The sequence below is a fragment of the Heterodontus francisci genome, chromosome 48 (assembly GCF_036365525.1).
Source record: "Heterodontus francisci isolate sHetFra1 chromosome 48, sHetFra1.hap1, whole genome shotgun sequence".
In the NCBI taxonomy this organism is placed as follows: domain Eukaryota; kingdom Metazoa; phylum Chordata; class Chondrichthyes; order Heterodontiformes; family Heterodontidae; genus Heterodontus; species Heterodontus francisci.
In genome coordinates, this window is record NC_090418.1 from 4,764,420 (window position 1) to 4,785,695 (window position 21,276).

Sequence of the window (21,276 nt, forward strand, 5' to 3'; positions counted from 1 at the left end):
GAATGAGAAAGGCATAGAGGGATATGGAATTAATGCAGGCAGGCGGGATTAGCATAGACAGGGATTATGGTCGGCATGGACACGGTGGGTTAAAGGGCCTGTTTCTATGCTGTACGACTCGATGACTCTATTGTAGTTTGGTTGGGAATGGGAGTGGTGTGAATTTAACAGTTGATGAGACTGTGAGTGGTGCAGCTGTTACTTGATGCCATTTAAAAATTGTTATTCACTTGACAACTCTGATCACATCATTGAGCTTTTCCTGCACTGAATCCATGTATGGGGAGCCATACTCCTCACATTCATCTTGTTCATAACCTCCTTCCAGTGCCTTTGCATTAGGTGCCTGGAAGGCTTCCTGCCCCTGGGGGATTTAGAATGTTCATCACATTGTCTACGTCCTGCATTGTGTCTGTGTCAGCCATGGCTCAGCGTCAGCACCTCATGCCTCTGAGTCAGATGTTGTCGGCTCCAGTCCCACTCCAGAGTCTTGAGTATAAAATCCAGGCTGAAACTTCAATTTAGTACTGAGGGAGTGCTGCATTGTCAGAGATGCTGTCTTCCAGGTCAGATGTTAAACCTACGCCCTGCCTGCTCACTCATTATTCTTGGAGAAGGAGAGATTCTTGCATATCCTGGCCAATATTTATCCCTCAGACAACACCTAAAACAGATGAGCTCATCATTGCTGTTTGTGGGATCTTGCTGAGCACCAATAGGTTGCATTTCCTATATTGCATCACTTCCAAAGTATCTCATTCATTGGAAAGCACTTTGGGAGGCTTCCTGAGGTCATGAATAGCTTTAAATCAATGGAAGCACAATTTTAAGCTCTTCAGTGAAGCATCTGAGTACCTTCCTGCCTGCCCGCTCTCTGCCAGTTCACCTCATAGAGTCAATTTCAACTTAATTAGTAGCCACAATAGCTCCTCAATACACCACCACCCCTCCCAAATTTAAGATGTGAGGATTGCTTTAAGAATTATATTCTTCATATATCAGGACCGTTCCATGTGGGTGCAGCTAATGACCTGTGCAGTTGGCAATGGCTGCAAGAAGAAACCATATTAATCAGCAGACAGCATATGTTGCCTGCATAAAGATGTTTTGGTGTGGATTTATGGCAGACCAAGGCTCCATGCCAGTTCACACAAGGTAATCAATATTGCCCTCCAGGCCATTTGTATATTGAGGTGAAACGCATAAAAATTTGTGAATTGTGGATTCTACAAGAGAAATAAATTTTATGATAAGGAAATGAACACTCTTTTTATATTCACAGGAACCACCGGAAGCCCCTCAACGGGTAGTGCAGGAACCACCGGAAGCCCCTCAACAGGTAGTGCAGGAACCACCGGAAGCTCCTCAACAAGAAATGCAGGAACCACCGGAAGCTCCTCAACAGGTAGTGCAGGAACCAACGAAAGGTCCTCAACAGGTAGCGCAGGAACCACCGGGAGCCCTTCAAAAGCTAGTGCAGGAACCACCGGAAGCTCCTCAACAGGTAGTGCAGGAACCACCGAAAGCTCCTCAACAGGTAGCGCAGGAACCACTGGGAGCCCCTCAACAGGTAGCGCAGGAACCACCGGCAGCTCCTCAACAGGTAGTGCAGGAACCACCGGAAGCTCCTCAACAGGTAATGCAGGAACCAACGAAAGGTCCTCAACAGGTAGCGCAGGAACCACTGGGAGCCCCTCAACAGGTAGTGCAGGAACCACCAAAAGCTCCTCAACAGTTAGCACAGGAACCACCGGAAACCCCTTAACAATTAGCGCCGGAACCACCGGAAGCTCAACTGGTAGTGCAGGAACCGCCGGATGCTCCTCATCAGGTAGTGCAGAAACCACCGAAAGCCCCTCAACAGGTAGTGCAGGAACCACCGGAAGCTCCTCAACAGGTAGTGCAGGAAAAACCGGAAGCCCCTTAACAATTAGCACAGAAACGACCGGAAGCCCCTTAACAATTAGCACAGGAACCACCGGAAGCCCCTCAACAGGTATCGCAGGAACCACTGGGAGCCCCGGAACAATTAGCACAGAAACCACCGGAGGCCCCTTAACAATTAGCACAGGAACCACCGGAAGCCCCTCAACAGGTAGCGTAGGAACCACCGGAAGCCCCTCAACAGGTAGTGCAGGAACCACCAGGAGCCCCTCTACAGGTAGTGCAGGAACCACCGCAAGCCCCGTAACAATTAGCACAGGAACCACCAGAAGCCCCTCAACAATTAGCACAGGAACTACCGGAAGCCCCTCAACAGGTAGCGCCGGAACCACCGGTGGCTCCTCAACAGGTAGAGCAGGAACCACCGGAAGCTCCTCAACAGGTAGTGCAGGAACCACCGGTGCCTCCTCAACAGGTGGCGCGGGAACCACCGGAAGCCCCTCAACAGGTAGTGCAGGAACCACCGAAAGCTCCTCAACAGGTAGCGCAGGAACCACTGCGAGCCCCTCAACAGGTAGCGCAGGAACCACCGGGAGCCCCTCAACAGGTAGTGCAGGAACCACCCGAAGCTCCTCAACACGTAGTGCAGGAACCACCGGAAGTTCCCCAACAGGTAGTGCAGGAACCACCGGGAGTCCCACAACAGGGAGTGCAGGAACCACCGGAAGCCCCGTAACAATTAGCACAGAAACCACCGGAAGCCCCTTCACAATTAGCACAGACACCACTGGAGGCCCCTTAACAATTAGCACAGGAACCACCGGAAGCCCCTCAACAGGAAGCGCAGGAACCACCGGAAGCTCCTCAACAGGCAGTGCAGGAACCACCGGAAGTCACTTAACAATTAGCACAGGAAAATCCGGAAGCCCCTTAACAATTAGCACAGGAACCACCGGAAGCTCCTCAACAGGTAGCGCAGGAACCACTGGGAGCCCCTCAACAGGTAGCGCAGGAATCACTGGGAGCCCCGTAACAATTAGCACAGGAACCACCGGACGCCCCTTCACAATTAGCACAGAAACCACCGGAGGCCCCTTAACAATTAGCACAGGAACCACCGGAAGCCCCTCAACTGGTAGTGCAGGAACCGCCGGACGCTCCTCATCAGGTAGTGCAGGAACCACCGAAAGCCCCTCAACAGGTAGTGCAGGAACCACCGGGAGCCCCTCTACAGGTAGTGCAGGAACCACCGCAAGCCCCGTAACAATTAGCACAGGAACCACCGGAAGCCCCTTCACAATTAGCACAGAAACCACCGGAGGCCCCTTAACAATTAGCACAGGAACTACCGGAAGCCCCTCAACAGGTAGCGCAGGAACCACCGGTGGCTCCTCAACAGGTAGCGCAGGAACCACCGGAAGCTCCTCAACAGGTAGCGCAGGAACCACCGGAGGCCCCTTCACAATTATCACAGAAACCACCGGAGGCGCCTTAACAATTAGCACAGGAACCACCGGAAGCCCCTCAACAGGAAGCGCAGGAACCACCGGAAGCTCCTCAACAGGTAGTGCAGGAACCACCGGAAGCCCCTTAACAATTAGCACAGGAAAAACCGGAAGCCCCTTAACAATTAGCACAGAAACGACCGGAAGCCCCTTAACAATTAGCACAGGAACCACCGGAAGCCCCTCAACAGGTAGCGCAGGAACCACCGGAAGCTCCTCAACAGGTAGCGCAGGAACCACCGGAAGCTCCTCAACAGGTAGCGCAGGAACCACTGGGAGCCCCTCAACAGGTAGCGCAGGAAACACGGGAATCTCCCCAACAGGTAGTGCAGGAACCACCGGAAGCTCCTCAACAGGTAGCGCAGGAACCACTGGGAGCCCCGCAACAGGTAGCGCAGGAAACACGGGAAGCTCCCCAACAGGTAGCGCAGGAACCACCGGAAGCTCCTCAACAGGTAGCGCAGGAACCACCGGAAGCTCCTCAACAGGTAGTGCAGGAACCACCCGAAGCTCCTCAACACGTAGTGCAGGAAACACGGGAAGCTCCCCAACAGGTAGTGCAGGAACCACCGAAAGCTCCTCAACAGTTAGCACAGGAACCACCGGAAGCCCCTTAACAATTAGCGCCAGAACCACCAGGAGCTCAACTGGTAGTGCAGGAACCACCGGAAGCCCCTCTACAGGTAGTGCAGGAACCACCGCAAGCCCCGTAACAATTAGCACAGGAACCACCGGAAGCCCCTTCACAATTAGCACAAAAACCACCGGAGGCCCCTTAACAATTAGCACAGGAACTACCGGAAGCCCCTCAACAGGTAGCGCCGGAACCACCGGTGGCTCCTCAACAGGTAGCGCAGGAACCACCGGAAGCTCCTCAACAGGTAGTGCAGGAACCACCGAAAGCTCCTCAACAGGTAGCAGAGGAACCACCGGAAGCCCCTTAACAATTAGCACAGGACCCAGCGGAAGCCCCTCAACAGGTAGCGCAGGAACCACCGGACGCCCCTTCACAATTAGCACAGAAACCACCGGAGGCCCCTTAACAATTAGCACAGGAACCACCGGAAGCCCCTCAACAGGTAGCGCAGGAACCACCGGAAGCTCCTCAACAGGTAGTGCAGGAACCACCCGAAGCTCCTCAACACGTAGTGCAGGAAACACGGGACGCTCCCCAACAGGTAGTGCAGGAACCACCGAAAGCTCCTCAACAGTTAGCACAGGAACCACCGGAAGCCCCTTAACAATTAGCGCCAGAACCACCAGGAGCTCAACTGGTAGTGCAGGAACCGCCGGACGCTCCTCATCAGGTAGTGCAGGAACCACCGGAAGCCCCTCTACAGGTAGTGCAGGAACCACCACAAGCCCCGTAACAATTAGCACAGGAACCACCGGAAGCCCCTTCACAATTAGCACAAAAACCACCGGAGGCCCCTTAACAATTAGCACAGGAACTACCGGAAGCCCCTCAACAGGTAGCGCCGGAACCACCGGTGGCTCCTCAACAGGTAGCGCAGGAACCACCAGAAGCTCCTCAACAGGTAGTGCAGGAACCACCGAAAGCTCCTCAACAGGTAGCAGAGGAACCACCGGAAGCCCCTTAACAATTAGCACAGGACCCAGCGGAAGCCCCTCAACAGGTAGCGCAGGAACCACCGGACGCCCCTTCACAATTAGCACAGAAACCACCGGAGGCCCCTTAACAATTAGCACAGGAACCACCGGAAGCCCCTCAACAGGTAGCGCAGGAACCACCGGAAGCTCCTCAACAGGTAGTGCAGGAACCACCGGAAGCTCCGCAACAGGTAGCGCAAGAACCACCGAAAGCTCCTCAACAGTTCGCACAGGAACTACCGGAAGCCCCTTAACAATTAGCGCCGGAACCACCGGAAGCTCAACTGGTAGTGCAGGAACTGCCGGACGCTCCTCTTCAGGTAGTGCAGGAACCACCGAAAGCCCCTCAACAGGTAGTGCAGGAAACACCGCAAGCCCCGTAACAATTAGCACAGGAACCACCGGAAGCCCCTTCACAATTAGCACAGAAACCACCGGAGGCCCCTTGACAATTAGCACAGGAACTACCGGAAGACCCTCAACAGGTAGCGCAGGAACCACCGGTGGCTCCTCAACAGGTACCGCAGCAACCACCGGAAGCTCCTCAACAGGTAGTGCAGGAACCACCGAAAGCTCCTCAACAGGTAGCGCAGGAACCACTGGGAGCCCCTCAACAGGGAGCGCAGGAACCACCGGGAGCCCCTCAACAGGTAGTGCAGGAACCACCCGAAGCTCCTCAACACGTAGTGCAGGAACCACCGGAAGTTCCCCAACAGGTAGTGCAGGAACCACCGGGAGCCTCTCAACAGGTAGTGCAGGAACCACCGGAAGCACCGTAACAATTAGCAGAGAAACCACCGGAAGCCCCTTCACAATTAGCACAGGAACCACCGGAAGCCCCTTAACAATTAGCACAGGAACCACCGGAAGCCCATTAACAATTAGCACAGGAACCACCGGAAGCCCCACAACAGGAAGCGCAGGAACCACTGGAAGCTCCTCAACAGGTAGTGCAGGAACCACCGGAAGCCCCTTAACAATTAGCACAGAAACGACCGGAAGCCCCTTAACAATTAGCACAGGAACCACCGGAAGCCCCTTAACAATTAGCACAGGAACCACCGGAAGCCCCTCAACAGGTAGCGCAGGAACCACCGGAAGCTCCTCAACAGGTAGCGCAGGAACCACCGGAAGCTCCGCAACAGGTAGCACAGCAACCACCGGACGCCCCTTCACAATTAGCACAGAAACCACCGGAGGCCCCTGAACAATTAGCACAGGAACCACCGGAAGCCCCTCAACAGGTAGCGTAGGAACCACCGGAAGCTCCTCAACAGGTAGTGCAGGAACCACCGGGAGTCCCACAACAGGGAGTGCAGGAACCACCGGAAGCCCCGTAACAATTAGCACAGAAACCACCGGAAGCCCCTTCACAATTAGCACAGACACCACTGGAGGCCCCTTAACAATTAGCACAGGAACCACCGGAAGCCCCTCAACAGGATGCGCAGGAACCACCGGAAGCTCCTCAACAGGCAGTGCAGGAACCACCGGAAGCCACTTAACAATTAGCACAGGAAAATCCGGAAGCCCCTTAACAATTAGCACAGGAACCACCGGAAGCCCCTTAACAATTAGCACAGGAACCACCGGAAGCCCCTCAACAGGATGCGCAGGAACCACCGGAAGCTCCTCAACAGGTAGCGCAGGAACCACCGGATGCCCCTTCACAATTAGCACAGAAACCACCGGAGGCTCCTTAACAATTAGCACAGGAACCACCGGAAGCCCCTCAACAGGTAGCGTAGGAACCACCGGAAGCTCCTCAACAGGTAGTGCAGGAACCACAGGAAGCTCCCCAACAGGTAGCGTAGGCACCACCGGAAGCTCTTCAACAGGTAGTGCAGGAACCACAGGAAGCTCCCCAACAGTTAGCACAGGAACCACCGGAAGCCCCTTAACAATTAGCGCCGGAACCACCGGAAGCTCAACTGGTAGCACAGGAACCGCCGGACGCTCTTCATCAGGTCGTGCAGGAACCACCGAAAGCCCCTCAACAGGTAGTGCAGGAACCACCGGGAGCCCCTCTACAGGTAGTGCAGGAACCACCGCAAGCCCCGTAACAATTAGCACAGGAACCACCGGATGCCCCTTCACAATTAGCACAGAAACCACCGGAGGCCCCTTAACAATTAGCACAGGAACTACCGGAAGCCCCTCAACAGGTAGCGCAGGAACCACCGGTGGCTCCTCAACAGGCAGTGCAGGAACCACCGGAAGCCACTTAACAATTAGCACAGGAAAATCCGGAAGCCCCTTAACAATTAGCACAGGAACCACCGGAAGCTCCTCAACAGGTAGCGCAGGAACCACCGGTGGCTCCTCAACAGGTACCGCAGGAACCACCGGAAGCTCCTCAACAGGTAGTGCAGGAACCACCGAAAGCTCCTCAACAGGTAGCGCAGGAACCACTGGGAGCCCCTCAACAGGGAGCGCAGGAACCACCGGGAGCCCCTCAACAGGTAGTGCAGGAACCACCCGAAGCTCCTCAACACGTAGTGCAGGAACCACCGGAAGTTCCCCAACAGGTAGTGCAGGAACCACCGGCAGCCTCTCAACAGGTAGTGCAGGAACCACCGGACGCACCGTAACAATTAGCAGAGAAACCACCGGAAGCCCCTTCACAATTAGCACAGACACCACCGGAGGCCCCTTAACAATTAGCACAGAAACGACCGGAAGCCCCTTAACAATTAGCACAGGAACCACCGGAAGCCCCTCAACAGGTAGCGCAGGAACCACCGGAAGCTCCTCAACAGGTAGCGCCGGAACCACCGGAAGCTCCTCAACAGGTAGCGCAGGAACCACCCGAAGCTCCTCAACATGTAGTGCAGGAAACACCGGAAGCTCCCCAACAGGTAGTGCAGGAACCACCGAAAGCTCCTCAACAGTTAGCACAGGAACCACCGGAAGCCCCTTAACAATTAGCGCCGGAACCACCAGAAGCTCAACTGGTAGTGCAGGAACCGCCGGACGCTCCTCATCAGGTAGTGCAGGAACCACCGAAAGCCCCTCAACAGGTAGTGCAGGAACCACCGGGAGCCCCTCAACAGGTAGCGCAGGAACCACCGGAAGCTCCTCAACAGGTAGCGCAGGAACCACCGGAAGCTCCTCAACAGGTAGCGCAGGAACCACCCGAAGCTCCTCAACATGTAGTGCAGGAAACACCGGAAGCTCCCCAACAGGTAGTGCAGGAACCACCGAAAGCTCCTCAACAGTTAGCACAGGAATCACCGGAAGCCCCTTAACAATTAGCGCCGGAACCACCAGAAGCTCAACTGGTAGTGCAGGAACCGCCGGACGCTCCTCATCAGGTAGTGCAGGAACCACCGAAAGCCCCTCAACAGGTAGTGCAGGAACCACCGGGAGCCCCTCTACAGGTAGTGCAGGAACAACCGCAAGCCCCGTAACAATTAGCACAGGAACCACCGGAAGCCCCTCAACAATTAGCACAGGAACTACCAGAAGCCCCTCAACAGGTAGCGCCGGAACCACCGGTGGCTCCTCAACAGGTAGAGTAGGAACCACCGGAAGCTCCTCAACAGGTAGTGCAGGAACCACCGGTGGCTCCTCAACAGGTGGCGCAGGAACCACCGGAAGCTCCTCAACAGGTAGTGCAGGAACCACCGAAAGCTCCTCAACAGGTAGCGCAGGAACCACTGCGAGCCCCTCAACAGGTAGCGCAGGAACCACCGTGAGTCCCACAACAGGTAGCGCAGGAACCACCCGAAGCCCCGTAACAATTAGCACAGGAACCACCGGAGGCCCCTTCACAATTAGCACAGAAACCACCGGAGGCCCCTTAACAATTAGCACCGGAACTACCGGACACCCCTCAACAGGTAGCACAGGAACCACCGGTGGCTCCTCAACAGGTAGCGCAGGAACCACCGGAAGCTCAACTGGTAGTGCAGGAACCGCCGGACGCTCCTCATCAGGTAGTGCAGGAGCCACCGAAAGCCCCTCAACAGGTAGTGCAGGAACCACCGGGAGCCCCTCTACAGGTAGTGCAGGAACCACCGCAAGCCCCGTAAATATTAGCACAGGAACCACCGGAAGCCCCTTCACAATTAGCACAGAAACCACCAGAGGCCCCTTAACAATTAGCACAGGAACTACCGGAAGCCCCTCAACAGGTAGCGCAGGAACCACCGGTGGCTCCTCAACAGGTACCGCAGGAACCACCGGAAGCTCCTCAACAGGTAGTGCAGGAACCACCGAAAGCTCCTCAACAGGTAGCGCAGGAACCACTGGGAGCCCCTCAACAGGGAGCGCAGGAACCACCGGGAGCCCCTCAACAGGTAGTGCAGGAACCACCCGAAGCTCCTCAACACGTAGTGCAGGAACCACCGGAAGTTCCCCAACAGGTAGTGCAGGAACCATCGGGAGCCTCTCAACAGGTAGTGCAGGAACCACCGGAAGCACCGTAACAATTAGCAGAGAAACCACCGGAAGCCCCTTCACAATTAGCACAGACACCACCGGAGGCCCCTTAACAATTAGCACAGGAACCAGCGGAAGCCCCTCAACAGGAAGCGCAGGAACCACTGGAAGCTCCTCAACAGGTAGTGCAGGAACCACCGGAAGCCCCTTAACAATTAGCACAGGAAAAACCGGAAGCCCCTTAACAATTAGCACAGAAACAACCGGAAGCCCCTTAACAATTCGCACAGGAACCACCGGAAGCCCCTCAACAGGTAGCGCAGGAACCACCGGAAGCTCCTCAACAGGTAGCGCAGGAACCACCGGAAGCTCCTCAACAGGTAGCGCAGGAACCACTGGGAGCCCCGTAACAATCAGCACAGCAACCACCGGACGCCCCTTCACAATTAGCACAGAAACCACCAGAGGCCCCTTAACAATTAGCACAGGAACCACCGGAAGCCCCTCAACAGGTAGCGTAGGAACCACCGGAAGCTCCTCAACAGGTAGTGCAGGAACCACAGGAAGCTCCCCAACAGGTAGCGCAGGAACCACCAAAAGCTCCTCAACAGTTAGCACAGGAACCACCGGAAGCCCCTTAACAATTAGCGCCGAAACCACCAGAAGCTCAACTGGTAGTGCAGGAACCACCGGACGCTCCTCATCAGGTAGTGCAGGAACCACCGGGAGCCCCTCTACAGGTAGTGCAGGAACCACCGCAAGCCCCGTAACAATTAGCACAGAAACCACCGCAGGCCCCTTAACAATTAGCACAGGAACTACCGGAAGCCCCTCAACAGGTAGCGCCGGAACCACCGGTAGCTCCTCAACAGGTAGTGCAGGAACCACCGGAAGCTCCTCAACAGGTAGTGCAGGAACCTCCGAAAGCTCCTCAACAGGTAGCACAGGAACCACCGGAAGCCCCTTAACAATTAACACAGGAACCACCGGAAGCCCCTTAACAATTAGCACAGGACCTACCGGAAGCCCCTCAACAGGTAGCGCAGGAACCACCGCAAGCCCCGTAACAATTAGCACAGGAACTACCGGACGCCCCTTCACAATTAGCACAGAAACCACCGGAGGCCCTTTAACAATTAGCACAGGAACCAGCGGAAGCCCCTCAACAGGTAGCGCAGGAACCACCGGAAGCTCCTCAACAGGTAGTGCAGGAACCACGGGAAGCTCGCCAACAGGTAGCGCAGGAACCACCGAAAGCTCCTCAACAGTTAGCACAGGAACCACCGGAAGCCCGTTAACAATTAGCGCCGGAACCACCGGAAGCTCAACTGGTAGTGCAGGAACCGCCGGACGCTCCTCTTCAGGTAGTGCAGGAACCACCGAAAGCCCCTCAACAGGTAGTGCAGGAACCACCGGTGGCTCCTCAACAGGTAGCGCAGGAACCACCGGAAGCTCCTCAACAGGTAGTGCAGGAACCACCGAAAGCTCCTCAACAGGTAGCGCAGGAACCATTGGGAGCCCCTCAACAGGTAGCGCAGGAACCACCGAAAGCTCCTCAACAGGTAGCGCAGGAACGAATCGGAGCCCCTCAACAGGTAGCACAGGAACCACCGGAAGCTCCTCAACAATTAGCACAGGAACTGCCGGAAACCCCTCAACAGGTAGCGCAGGAACCACCGGTGGCTCCTCAACAGGTAGTGCAGCAACCACCGGAAGCTCCTCAACAGGTAGTGCAGGAACCACCGAAAGCTCCGCAACAGGTAGCGCAGGAACCACTGGGAGCCCCTCAACAGGTAGCGCAGGAACCACCGGGAGCCCCTCAACAGGTAGTGCAGATACCACCCGAAGCTCCTCAACACGCAGTGCAGGAACCACCGGAAGTTCCCCAACAGGTAGTGCAGGAACCACCGGGAGTCCCTCAACAGGGAGTGCAGCAACCACCGGAAGCCCCTTAACAATTAGCACAGGAACCACCGGAAGCCCCTCAACAGGAAGCGCAGGAACCACCGGAAGCTCCTCAACAGGTAGTGCAGGAACCACCGGAAGCCCCTTAACAATTAGCACAGGAAAATCCGGAATCCCCTTAACAATTAGCACAGGAACCACCGGAAGCCCCACAACAGGTAGCGCAGGAACCACCGGAAGCTCCTCAACAGGTCGCGCACGAACCACCGGAAGCTCCTCAACAGGTAGCGCAGGAACCACTGTGAGCCCTGTAACAATTAGCACAGGAACCACCGGACGCCCCTTCACAATTAGCACAGAAACCACCGGAGGCCCCTTAACAATTAGCACAGGAACCACCGGAAGCCCCACAACAGGTAGCGCAGGAACCACCGGAAGCTCCTCAACAGGTCGCGCACGAACCACCGGAAGCTCCTCAACAGGTAGCGCAGGAACCACTGGGAGCCCTGTAACAATTAGCACAGGAACCACCGGACGCCCCTTCACAATTAGCACAGAAACCACCGGAGGCCCCTTAACAATTAGCACAGGAACAACCGGAAGCCCCTTAACAATTAGCGCCAGAACCACCGGAAGCTCAACTGGTAGTGCAGGAACCGCCGGACGCTCCTCATCAGGTAGTGCAGGAGCCACCGAAAGCCCCTCAACAGGTAGTGCAGGAACCACCGGGAGCCCCTCTACAGGTAGTGCAGGAACCACCGCAAGCCCCGTAAATATTAGCACAGGAACCACCGGAAGCCCCTTCACAATTAGCACAGAAACCACCGGAGGCCCCTTAACAATTAGCACAGGAACTACCGGAAGCCCCTCAACAGGTAGCGCAGGAACCACCGGTGGCTCCTCAACAGGTAGCGCAGGAACCACCGGAAGCTCCTCAACAGGTAGTGCAGGAACCACAGGAAGCTCCCCAACAGGTAGCGCAGGAACCACCAAAAGCTCCTCAACAGTTAGCACAGGAACCACCGGAAGCCCCTTAACAATTAGCGCCGGAACCACCGGAAGCTCAACTGGTAGTGCAGGAACGGCCGGACGCTCCTCATCAGGTAGTGCAGAAACCACCGAAAGCCCCTCAACAGGTAGTGCAGGAACCACCGGGAGCCCCTCTACAGGTAGTGCAGGAACCACCGCAAGCCCCGTAACAATTAGCACAGGAACCACCGGAAGCCCCTTCACAATTAGCACAGGAACTACCGGAAGCCCCTCAACAGGTAGCGCAGGAACCACCGGAAGCTCCTCAACAGGTAGCGCAGGAACCACCGGACGTTCCCCAATCGGTAGTGCAGGAACCGCCGGGAGCCCCTCAACAGGGAGTGCAGGAACCACCGGAAGCCCCGTAACAATTAGCACAGAAACCACCGGAAGCCCCTTCACAATTGGCACAGACACCATCGGAGGCCCCTTAACAATTAGCACAGGAACTACCGGAAGCCCCACAACAGGAAGCGCAGGAACCACCGGAAGCCCCTTAACAATTAGCACAGAAACGACCGGAAGCCCCTTAACAATTAGCACAGGAACCACCGGAAGCCCCTCAACAGGTAGCGCAGGAACCACCGGAAGCTCCTCAACAGGGAGCGCAGGAACCACCGGAAGCTCCTCAACAGGTAGCGCAGGAACCACGGGGAGCCCCTCAACAGGTAGCGCAGGAACCACCGGGAGCCCCTCAACAGGTAGTGCAGGAACCACCCGAAGCTCCTCAACACGTAGTGCAGGAACCACCGGAAGCTCCCCAACAGGTAGTGCAGGAACGACCGGACGCCCCTTAACAATTAGCGCCGGAACCACCGGAAGCTCAACTGGTAGTGCAGGAACCGCCGGACGCGCCTCATCAGGTAGTGCAGAAACCACCGAAAGCCCCTCAACAGGTAGTGCAGGAACCACCGGGAGCCCCTCTACAGGTAGTGCAGGAACCACCGCAAGCCCCGTAACAATTAGCACAGCAACCACCGGAAGCCCCTCAACAATTAGCACAGGAACTACCGGAAGCCCCTCAACAGGTAGCGCCGGAAGCACCGGTGGCGCCTCAACAGGTCGCGCAGCAACCACTGGAAGCTCCTCAACAGGTAGTGCAGGAACCACCGGTGGCTCCTCAACAGGTGGCGCAGGAACCACCGGAGGCTCCTCAACAGGTAGTGCAGGAACCACCGAAAGCTCCTCAACAGGTAGCGCAGGAACCACTGGGAGCCCCTCAACAGGTAGCGCAGGAACCACCGGGAGCCCCTCAACAATTAGCACAGGAACTACCGGAAGCCCCTCAACAGGTAGCGCCGGAAGCACCGGTGGCGCCTCAACAGGTCGCGCAGCAACCACTGGAAGCTCCTCAACAGGTAGTGCAGGAACCACCGGTGGCTCCTCAACAGGTGGCGCAGGAACCACCGGAGGCTCCTCAACAGGTAGTGCAGGAACCACCGAAAGCTCCTCAACAGGTAGCGCAGGAACCACTGGGAGCCCCTCAACAGGTAGCGCAGGAACCACCGGGAGCCCCTCAACAGGTAGTGCAGGAACCACCCGAAGCTCCTCAACACGTAGTGCAGGAACCACCGGAAGTTCCCCAACAGGTAGTGCAGGAACCACCGGGAGTCCCACAACAGGGAGTGCAGGAACCACCGGAAGCCCCGTAACAATTAGCACAGAAACCACCGGAAGCCCCTTCACAATTAGCACAGACACCACTGGAGGCCCCTTAACAATTAGCACAGGAACCACCGGAAGCCCCTCAACAGGAAGCGCAGGAACCACCGGAAGCTCCTCAACAGGCAGTGCAGGAACCACCGGAAGCCACTTAACAATTAGCACAGGAAAATCCGGAAGCCCCTTAACAATTAGCACAGAAACGACCGGAGGCCCCTTAACAATTAGTACAGGAACCACCGGAAGCTCCTCAACAGGTAGCGTAGGAACCACCGGAAGCTCCTCAACAGGTAGCGCAGGAACCACCGGAGGCCCCTTCACAATTAGCACAGAAACCATCGGAGGCCCCTTAACAATTAGCACAGGAACCACCGGAAGCCCCTCAACAGGTAGCGCAGGAACCACCGGAAGCTCCTCAACAGGGAGCGCAGGAACCACCGGAAGCTCCTCAACAGGTCGTGCAGGAACCACCGAAAGCTCCTCAACAGGTAGCAGAGGAACCACCGGAAGCCCCTTAACAATTAGCACAGGAACCACCGGAAGCCCCTTAACAATTAGCACAGGACCCAGCGGAAGCCCCTCAACAGGTAGCACAGGAACCACCGCAAGCCCCGCAACAATTAGCACAGAAACCACCGGAGGCCCCTTAACAATTAGCACAGGAGCCACCGGAAGCCCCTCAACAGGTAGCGTAGGAACCACCGAAAGCTCCTCAACAGGTAGCGTAGGAACCACCGAAAGCTCCTCAACAGTTAGCACAGGAACCACCGGAAGCCCCTTGACAATTAGCGCCGGAACCACCGGTAGCTCAACTGGTAGTGCAGGAACCGCCGGACGCTCCTCATCAGGTAGTGCAGGAACCACCGAAAGCCCCTCAACAGGTAGTGCAGGAACCACCGCAAGCCCCGTAACAATTAGCACAGGAACCACCGGAAGCCCCTTCACAATTAGCACAGAAACCACCGGAGGCCCCTTAACAATTAGCACAGGAACTACCGGAAGCCCCACAACAGGTAGCGCAGGAACCACCGGAAGCTCCTCAACAGGTAGTGCAGGAACCACCGGAAGCTCCCCAACAGGTAGCGCAAGAACCACCGAAAGCTCCTCAACAGTTAGCACAGGAACCACCGGAAGCCCCTTAACAATTAGCGCCGGAACCACCGGAAGCTCAACTGGTAGTGCAGGAACCGCCGGACGCTCCTCTTCAGGTAGTGCAGGAACCACCGAAAGCCCCTCAACAGGTAGTGCAGGAAACACCGCAAGCCCCATAACAATTAGCACAGGAACCACCGGAAGCCCCTTCACAATTAGCACAGAAACCACCGGAGGCCCCTTAACAATTAGCACAGGAACTACCGGAAGCCCCTCAACAGGTACCGCAGGAACCACCGGGAGCCCCTCAACAGGTAGTGCAGGAACCACCCGAAGCTCCTCAACACGTAGTGCAGGAACCACCGGAAGCTCCCCAACAGGTAGTGCAGGAACCACCGGACGCCCCTTAACAATTAGCGCCGTAACCACCGGAAGCTCAACTGGTAGTGCAGGAACCGCCGGACGCTCCTCATCAGGTAGTGCAGGAACCACCGAAAGCCCCTCAACAGGTAGTGCAGGAACCACCGGGAGCCCCTCTACAGGTAGTGCAGGATCCACCGCAAGCCCCGTAACAATTAGCACAGGAACCACCGGAAGCCCCTCAACAATTAGCACAGGAACTACCGGAAGCCCCTCAACAGGTAGCGCCGGAAGCACCGGTGGCTCCTCAACAGGTAGCGCAGGAACCACTGGAAGCTCCTCAACAGGTAGTGCAGGAACCACCGGTGGCTCCTCAACAGGTGGCGCAGGAACCACCGGAAGCTCCTCAACAGGTAGTGCAGGAACCACCGAAAGCTCCTCAACAGGTAGCGCAGGATCCACTGCGAGCCCCTCAACAGGTAGCGCAGGAACCACCGGGAGCCCCACAACAGGTAGCGCAGGAACCACCGGGAGCCCCTCAACAGGTAGTGCAGGAACCACCCGAAGCTCCTCAACACGTAGTGCAGGAACCACCGGAGGTTCCCCAACAGGCAGTGCAGGAACCACCGGGAGTCCCACAACAGGGAGTGCAGGAACCACCGGAAGCCCCGTAACAATTAGCACAGAAACCACCGGAAGCCCCTTCACAATTAGCACAGACACTACTGGAGGCCCCTTAACAATTAGCACAGGAACCACCGGAAGCCCCTCAACAGAAAGCGCAGCAACCACCGGAAGCTCCTCAACAGGCAGTGCAGGAACCACCGGAAGCCACTTAACAATTAGCACAGGAAAATCCGGAAGCCCCTTAACAATTAGCACAGAAACGACCGGAAGCCCCTTAACAATTAGTACAGGAACCACCGGAAGCTCCTCAACAGGTAGCGTAGGAACCACCGGAAGCTCCTCAACAGGTAGCGCAGGAACCACCGGAGGCCCCTTCACAATTAGCACAGAAACCACCGGAGGCCCCTTAACAATTAGCACAGGAACCACCGGAAGCCCCTCAACAGGTAGCGCAGGATCCACCGGAAGCTCCTCAACAGGGAGCGCAGGAACCACCGGAAGCTCCTCAACAGGTCGTACAGGAACCACCGAAAGCTCCTCAACAGGTAGCAAAGGAACCACCGGAAGCCCCTTAACAATTAGCACAGGAACCACCGCAAGCCCCGTAACAATTAGCACAGAAACCACCGGAGGCCCCTTAACAATTAGCACAGGAACCACCGGAAGCCCCTCAACAGGTAGCGTAGGAACCACCGAAAGCTCCTCAACAGTTAGCACAGGAACCACCGGAAGCCCCTTGACAATTAGCGCCGGAACCACCGGTAGCTCAACTGGTAGTGCAGGAACCGCCGGACGCTGCTCATCAGGTAGTGCAGGAACCACCGAAAGCCCCTCAACAGGTAGTGCAGGAACCACCGCAAGCCCCGTAACAATTAGCACAGGAACCACCGGTGGCCCCTTCACAATTAGCACAGAAACCACCGGAGGCCCCTTAACAATTAGCACAGGAACTACCGGAAGCCCCACAACAGGTAGCGCAGGAACCACCGGAAGCTCCTCAACAGGTAGTGCAGGAACCACCGGAAGCTCCCCAACAGGTAGCGCAAGAACCACCGAAAGCTCCTCAACAGTTAGCACAGGAACCACCGGAAGCCCCTTAACAATTAGCGCCGGTACCACCGGAAGCTCAACTGGTAGTGCAGGAACCGCCGGACGCTCCTCTTCAGGTAGTGCAGGAACCACCGAAAGCTCCTCAACAGGTAGTGCAGGAAACACCGCAAGCCCCATAACAATTAGCACAGGAACCACCGGAAGCCCCTTCACAATTAGCACAGAAACCACCGGAGGCCCCTTAACAATTAGCACAGGAACTACCGGAAGCCCCTCAACAGGTACCGCAGGAACCACCGGGAGCCCCTCAACAGGTAGTGCAGGAACCACCCGAAGCTCCTCAACACGTAGTGCAGGAACCACCGGAAGCTCCCCAACAGGTAGTGCAGGAACCACCGGACGCCCCTTAACAATTAGCGCCGGAACCACCGGAAGCTCAACTGGTAGTGCAGGAACCGCCGGACGCTCCTCATCAGGTAGTGCAGGAACCACCGAAAGCCCCTCAACAGGTAGTGCAGGAACCACCGGGAGCCCCTCTACAGGTAGTGCAGGATCCACCGCAAGCCCCGTAACAATTAGCACAGGAACCACCGGAAGCCCCTCAACAATTAGCACAGGAACTACCGGAAGCCCCTCAACAGGTAGCGCCGGAAGCACCGGTGGCTCCTCAACAGGTAGCGCAGGAACCACTGGAAGCTCCTCAACAGGTAGTGCAGGAACCACCGGTGGCTCCTCAACAGGTGGCGCAGGAACCACCGGAAGCTCCTCAACAGGTAGTGCAGGAACCACCGAAAGCTCCTCAACAGGTAGCGCAGGATCCACTGCGAGCCCCTCAACAGGTAGCGCAGGAACCACCGGGAGCCCCTCAACAGATAGCGCAGGAACCACCGGGAGCCCCTCAACAGGTAGTGCAGGAACCACCCGAAGCTCCTCAACACGTAGTGCAGGAACCACCGGAAGTTCCCCAACAGGTAGTGCAGGAACCACCGGGAGTCCCACAACAGGGAGTGCAGGAACCACCGGAAGCCCCGTAACAATTAGCACAGAAACCACCGGAAGCCCCTTCACAATTAGCACAGACACCACTGGAGGCCCCTTAACAATTAGCACAGGAACCACCGGAAGCCCCTCAACAGGAAGCGCAGCAACCACCGGAAGCTCCTCAACAGGCAGTGCAGGAACCACCGGAAGCCACTTAACAATTAGCACAGGAAAATCCGGAAGCCCCTTAACAATTAGCACAGAAACGACCGGAAGCCCCTTAACAATTAGTACAGGAACAACCGGAAGCTCCTCAACAGGTAGCGTAGGAACCACCGGAAGCTCCTCAACAGGTAGCGCAGGAACCACCGGAGGCCCCTTCACAATTAGCACAGAAACCACCGGAGGCCCCTTAACAATTAGCACAGGAACCACCGGAAGCCCCTCAACAGGTAGCGCAGGAACCACCGGAAGCTCCTCAACAGGGAGCGCAGGAACCACCGGAAGCTCCTCAACAGGTCGTGCAGGAACCACCGAAAGCTCCTCAACAGGTAGCAAAGGAACCACCGGAAGCCCCTTAACAATTAGCACAGGAACCACCGGAAGCCCCTTAACAATTAGCACAGGACCCAGCGGAAGCCCCTCAACAGGTAGCACAGGAACCACCGCAAGCCCCGTAACAATTAGCACAGAAACCACCGGAGGCCCCTTAACAATTAGCACAGGAACCACCGGAAGCCCCTCAACAGGTAGCGTAGGAACCACCGAAAGCTCCTCAACAGTTAGCACAGGAACCACCGGAAGCCCCTTGACAATTAGCGCCGGAACCACCGGTAGCTCAACTGGTAGTGCAGGAACCGCCGGACGCTCCTCATCAGGTAGTGCAGGAACCACCGAAAGCCCCTCAACAGGTAGTGCAGGAACCACCGCAAGCCCCGTAACAATTAGCACAGAAACCACCGGAGGCCCCTTAACAATTATCACAGGAACTACCGGAAGCCCCTCAACAGGTACCGCAGGAACCACCGGGAGCCCCTCAACAGGTAGTGCAGGAACCACCCGAAGCTCCTCAACACGTAGTGCAGGAACCACCGGAAGCTCCCCAACAGGTAGTGCAGGAACCACCGGACGCCCCTTAACAATTAGCGCCGGAACCACCGGAAGCTCAACTGGTAGTGCAGGAACCGCCGGACGCTCCTCATCAGGTAGTGCAGGAACCACCGAAAGCCCCTCAACAGGTAGTGCAGGAACCACCGGGAGCCCCTCTACAGGTAGTGCAGGATCCACCGCAAGCCCCGTAACAATTAGCACAGGAACCACCGGAAGCCCCTCAACAATTAGCACAGGAACTACCGGAAGCCCCTCAACAGGTAGCGCCGGAAGCACCGGTGGCTCCTCAACAGGTAGCGCAGGAACCACTGGAAGCTCCTCAACAGGTAGTGCAGGAACCACCGGTGGCTCCTCAACAGGTGGCGCAGGAACCACCGGAAGCTCCTCAACAGGTAGTGCAGGAACCACCGAAAGCTCCTCAACAGGTAGCGCAGGATCCACTGCGAGCCCCTCAACAGGTAGCGCAGGAACCACCGGGAGCCCCTCAACAGATAGCGCAGGAACCACCGGGAGCCCCTCAACAGGTAGTGCAGGAACCACCCGAAGCTCCTCAACACGTAGTGCAGGAACCACCGGAAGTTCCCCAACAGGTAGTGCAGGAACCACCGGGAGTCCCACAACAGGGAGTGCAGGAACCACCGGAAGCCCCGTAACAATTAGCACAGAAACCACCGGAAGTCCCTTCACAATTAGCACAGACACCACTGGAGGCCCCTTAACAATTAGCACAGGAACCACCGGAAGCCCCTCAACAGGAAGCGCAGCAACCACCGGAAGCTCCTCAACAGGCAGTGCAGGAACCACCGGAAGCCACTTAACAATTAGCACAGGAAAATCCGGAAGCCCCTTAACAATTAGCACAGAAACGACCGGAAGCCCCTTAACAATTAGTACAGGAACCACCGGAAGCTCCTCAACAGGTAGCGTAGGAACCACCGGAAGCTCCTCAACAGGTAGCGCAGGAACCACCGGAGGCCCCTTCACAATTAGCACAGAAACCACCGGAGGCCCCTTAACAATTAGCACAGGAACCACCGGAAGCCCCTCAACAGGTAGCGCAGGAACCACCGGAAGCTCCTCAACAGGGAGCGCAGGAACCACCGGAAGCTCCTCAACAGGTCGTGCAGGAACCACCGAAAGCTCCTCAACAGGTAGCAAAGGAACCACCGGAAGCCCCTTAACAATTAGCACAGGAACCACCGGAAGCCCCTTAACAATTAGCACAGGACCCAGCGGAAGCCCCTCAACAGGTAGCACAGGAACCACCGCAAGCCCCGTAACAATTAGCACAGAAACCACCGGAGGCCCCTTAACAATTAGCACAGGAACCACCGGAAGCCCCTCAACAGGTAGCGTAGGAACCACCGAAAGCTCCTCAACAGTTAGCACAGGAACCACCGGAAGCCCCTTGACAATTAGCGCCGGAACCACCGGTAGCTCAACTGGTAGTGCAGGAACCGCCGGACGCTCCTCATCAGGTAGTGCAGGAACCACCGAAAGCCCCTCAACAGGTAGTGCAGGAACCACCGCAAGCCCCGTAACAATTAGCACAGGAACCACCGGAAGCCCCTTCACAATTAGCACAGAAACCACCGGAGGCCCCTTAACAATTAGCACAGGAACTACCGGAAGCCCCTCAACAGGTAGCGCAGGAACCACCGGAAGCTCCTCAACAGGTAGTGCAGGAACCACCGGAAGCTCCCCAACAGGTAGCGCAAGAACCACCGAAAGCTCCTCAACAGTTAGCACAGGAACCACCGGAAGCCCCTTAACAATTAGCGCCGGAACCACCGGAAGCTCAACTGGTAGTGCAGGAACCGCCGGACGCTCCTCTTCAGGTAGTGCAGGAACCACCGAAAGCCCCTCAACAGGTAGTGCAGGAAACACCGCAAGCCCCATAACAATTAGCACAGGAACCACCGGAAGCCCCTTCACAATTAGCACAGAAACCACCGGAGGCCCCTTAACAATTAGCACAGGAACTACCGGAAGCCCCTCAACAGGTACCGCAGGAACCACCGGGAGCCCCTCAACAGGTAGTGCAGGAACCACCCGAAGCTCCTCAACACGTAGTGCA

The 21,276-nt window shown here is 56.7% G+C and overlaps 2 protein-coding genes across 2 annotated transcripts in view; both read left to right on the forward strand.

Annotated features, from left to right (window-relative positions):
* LOC137357333 (mucin-17-like) overlaps window positions 1-21,276 on the forward strand; it is a 193,170-nt gene that overhangs the window by 97,997 nt on the left and 73,897 nt on the right. The gene's annotated exons all lie outside the window — the stretch shown is intronic.
* Window positions 12,865-21,276, forward strand: part of LOC137357317 (mucin-19-like) — a gene marked incomplete at its 5' end in the record, with an annotated part of 39,979 nt that continues 31,567 nt past the window's right edge. Inside the window, 2 exons of the mRNA XM_068023571.1 lie at window positions 12,865-13,180; window positions 13,346-14,118. Coding sequence (XP_067879672.1) covers window positions 12,865-13,180; window positions 13,346-14,118 — 1,089 coding nt within the window. The remainder of the gene's footprint in view (window positions 13,181-13,345; window positions 14,119-21,276) is intronic.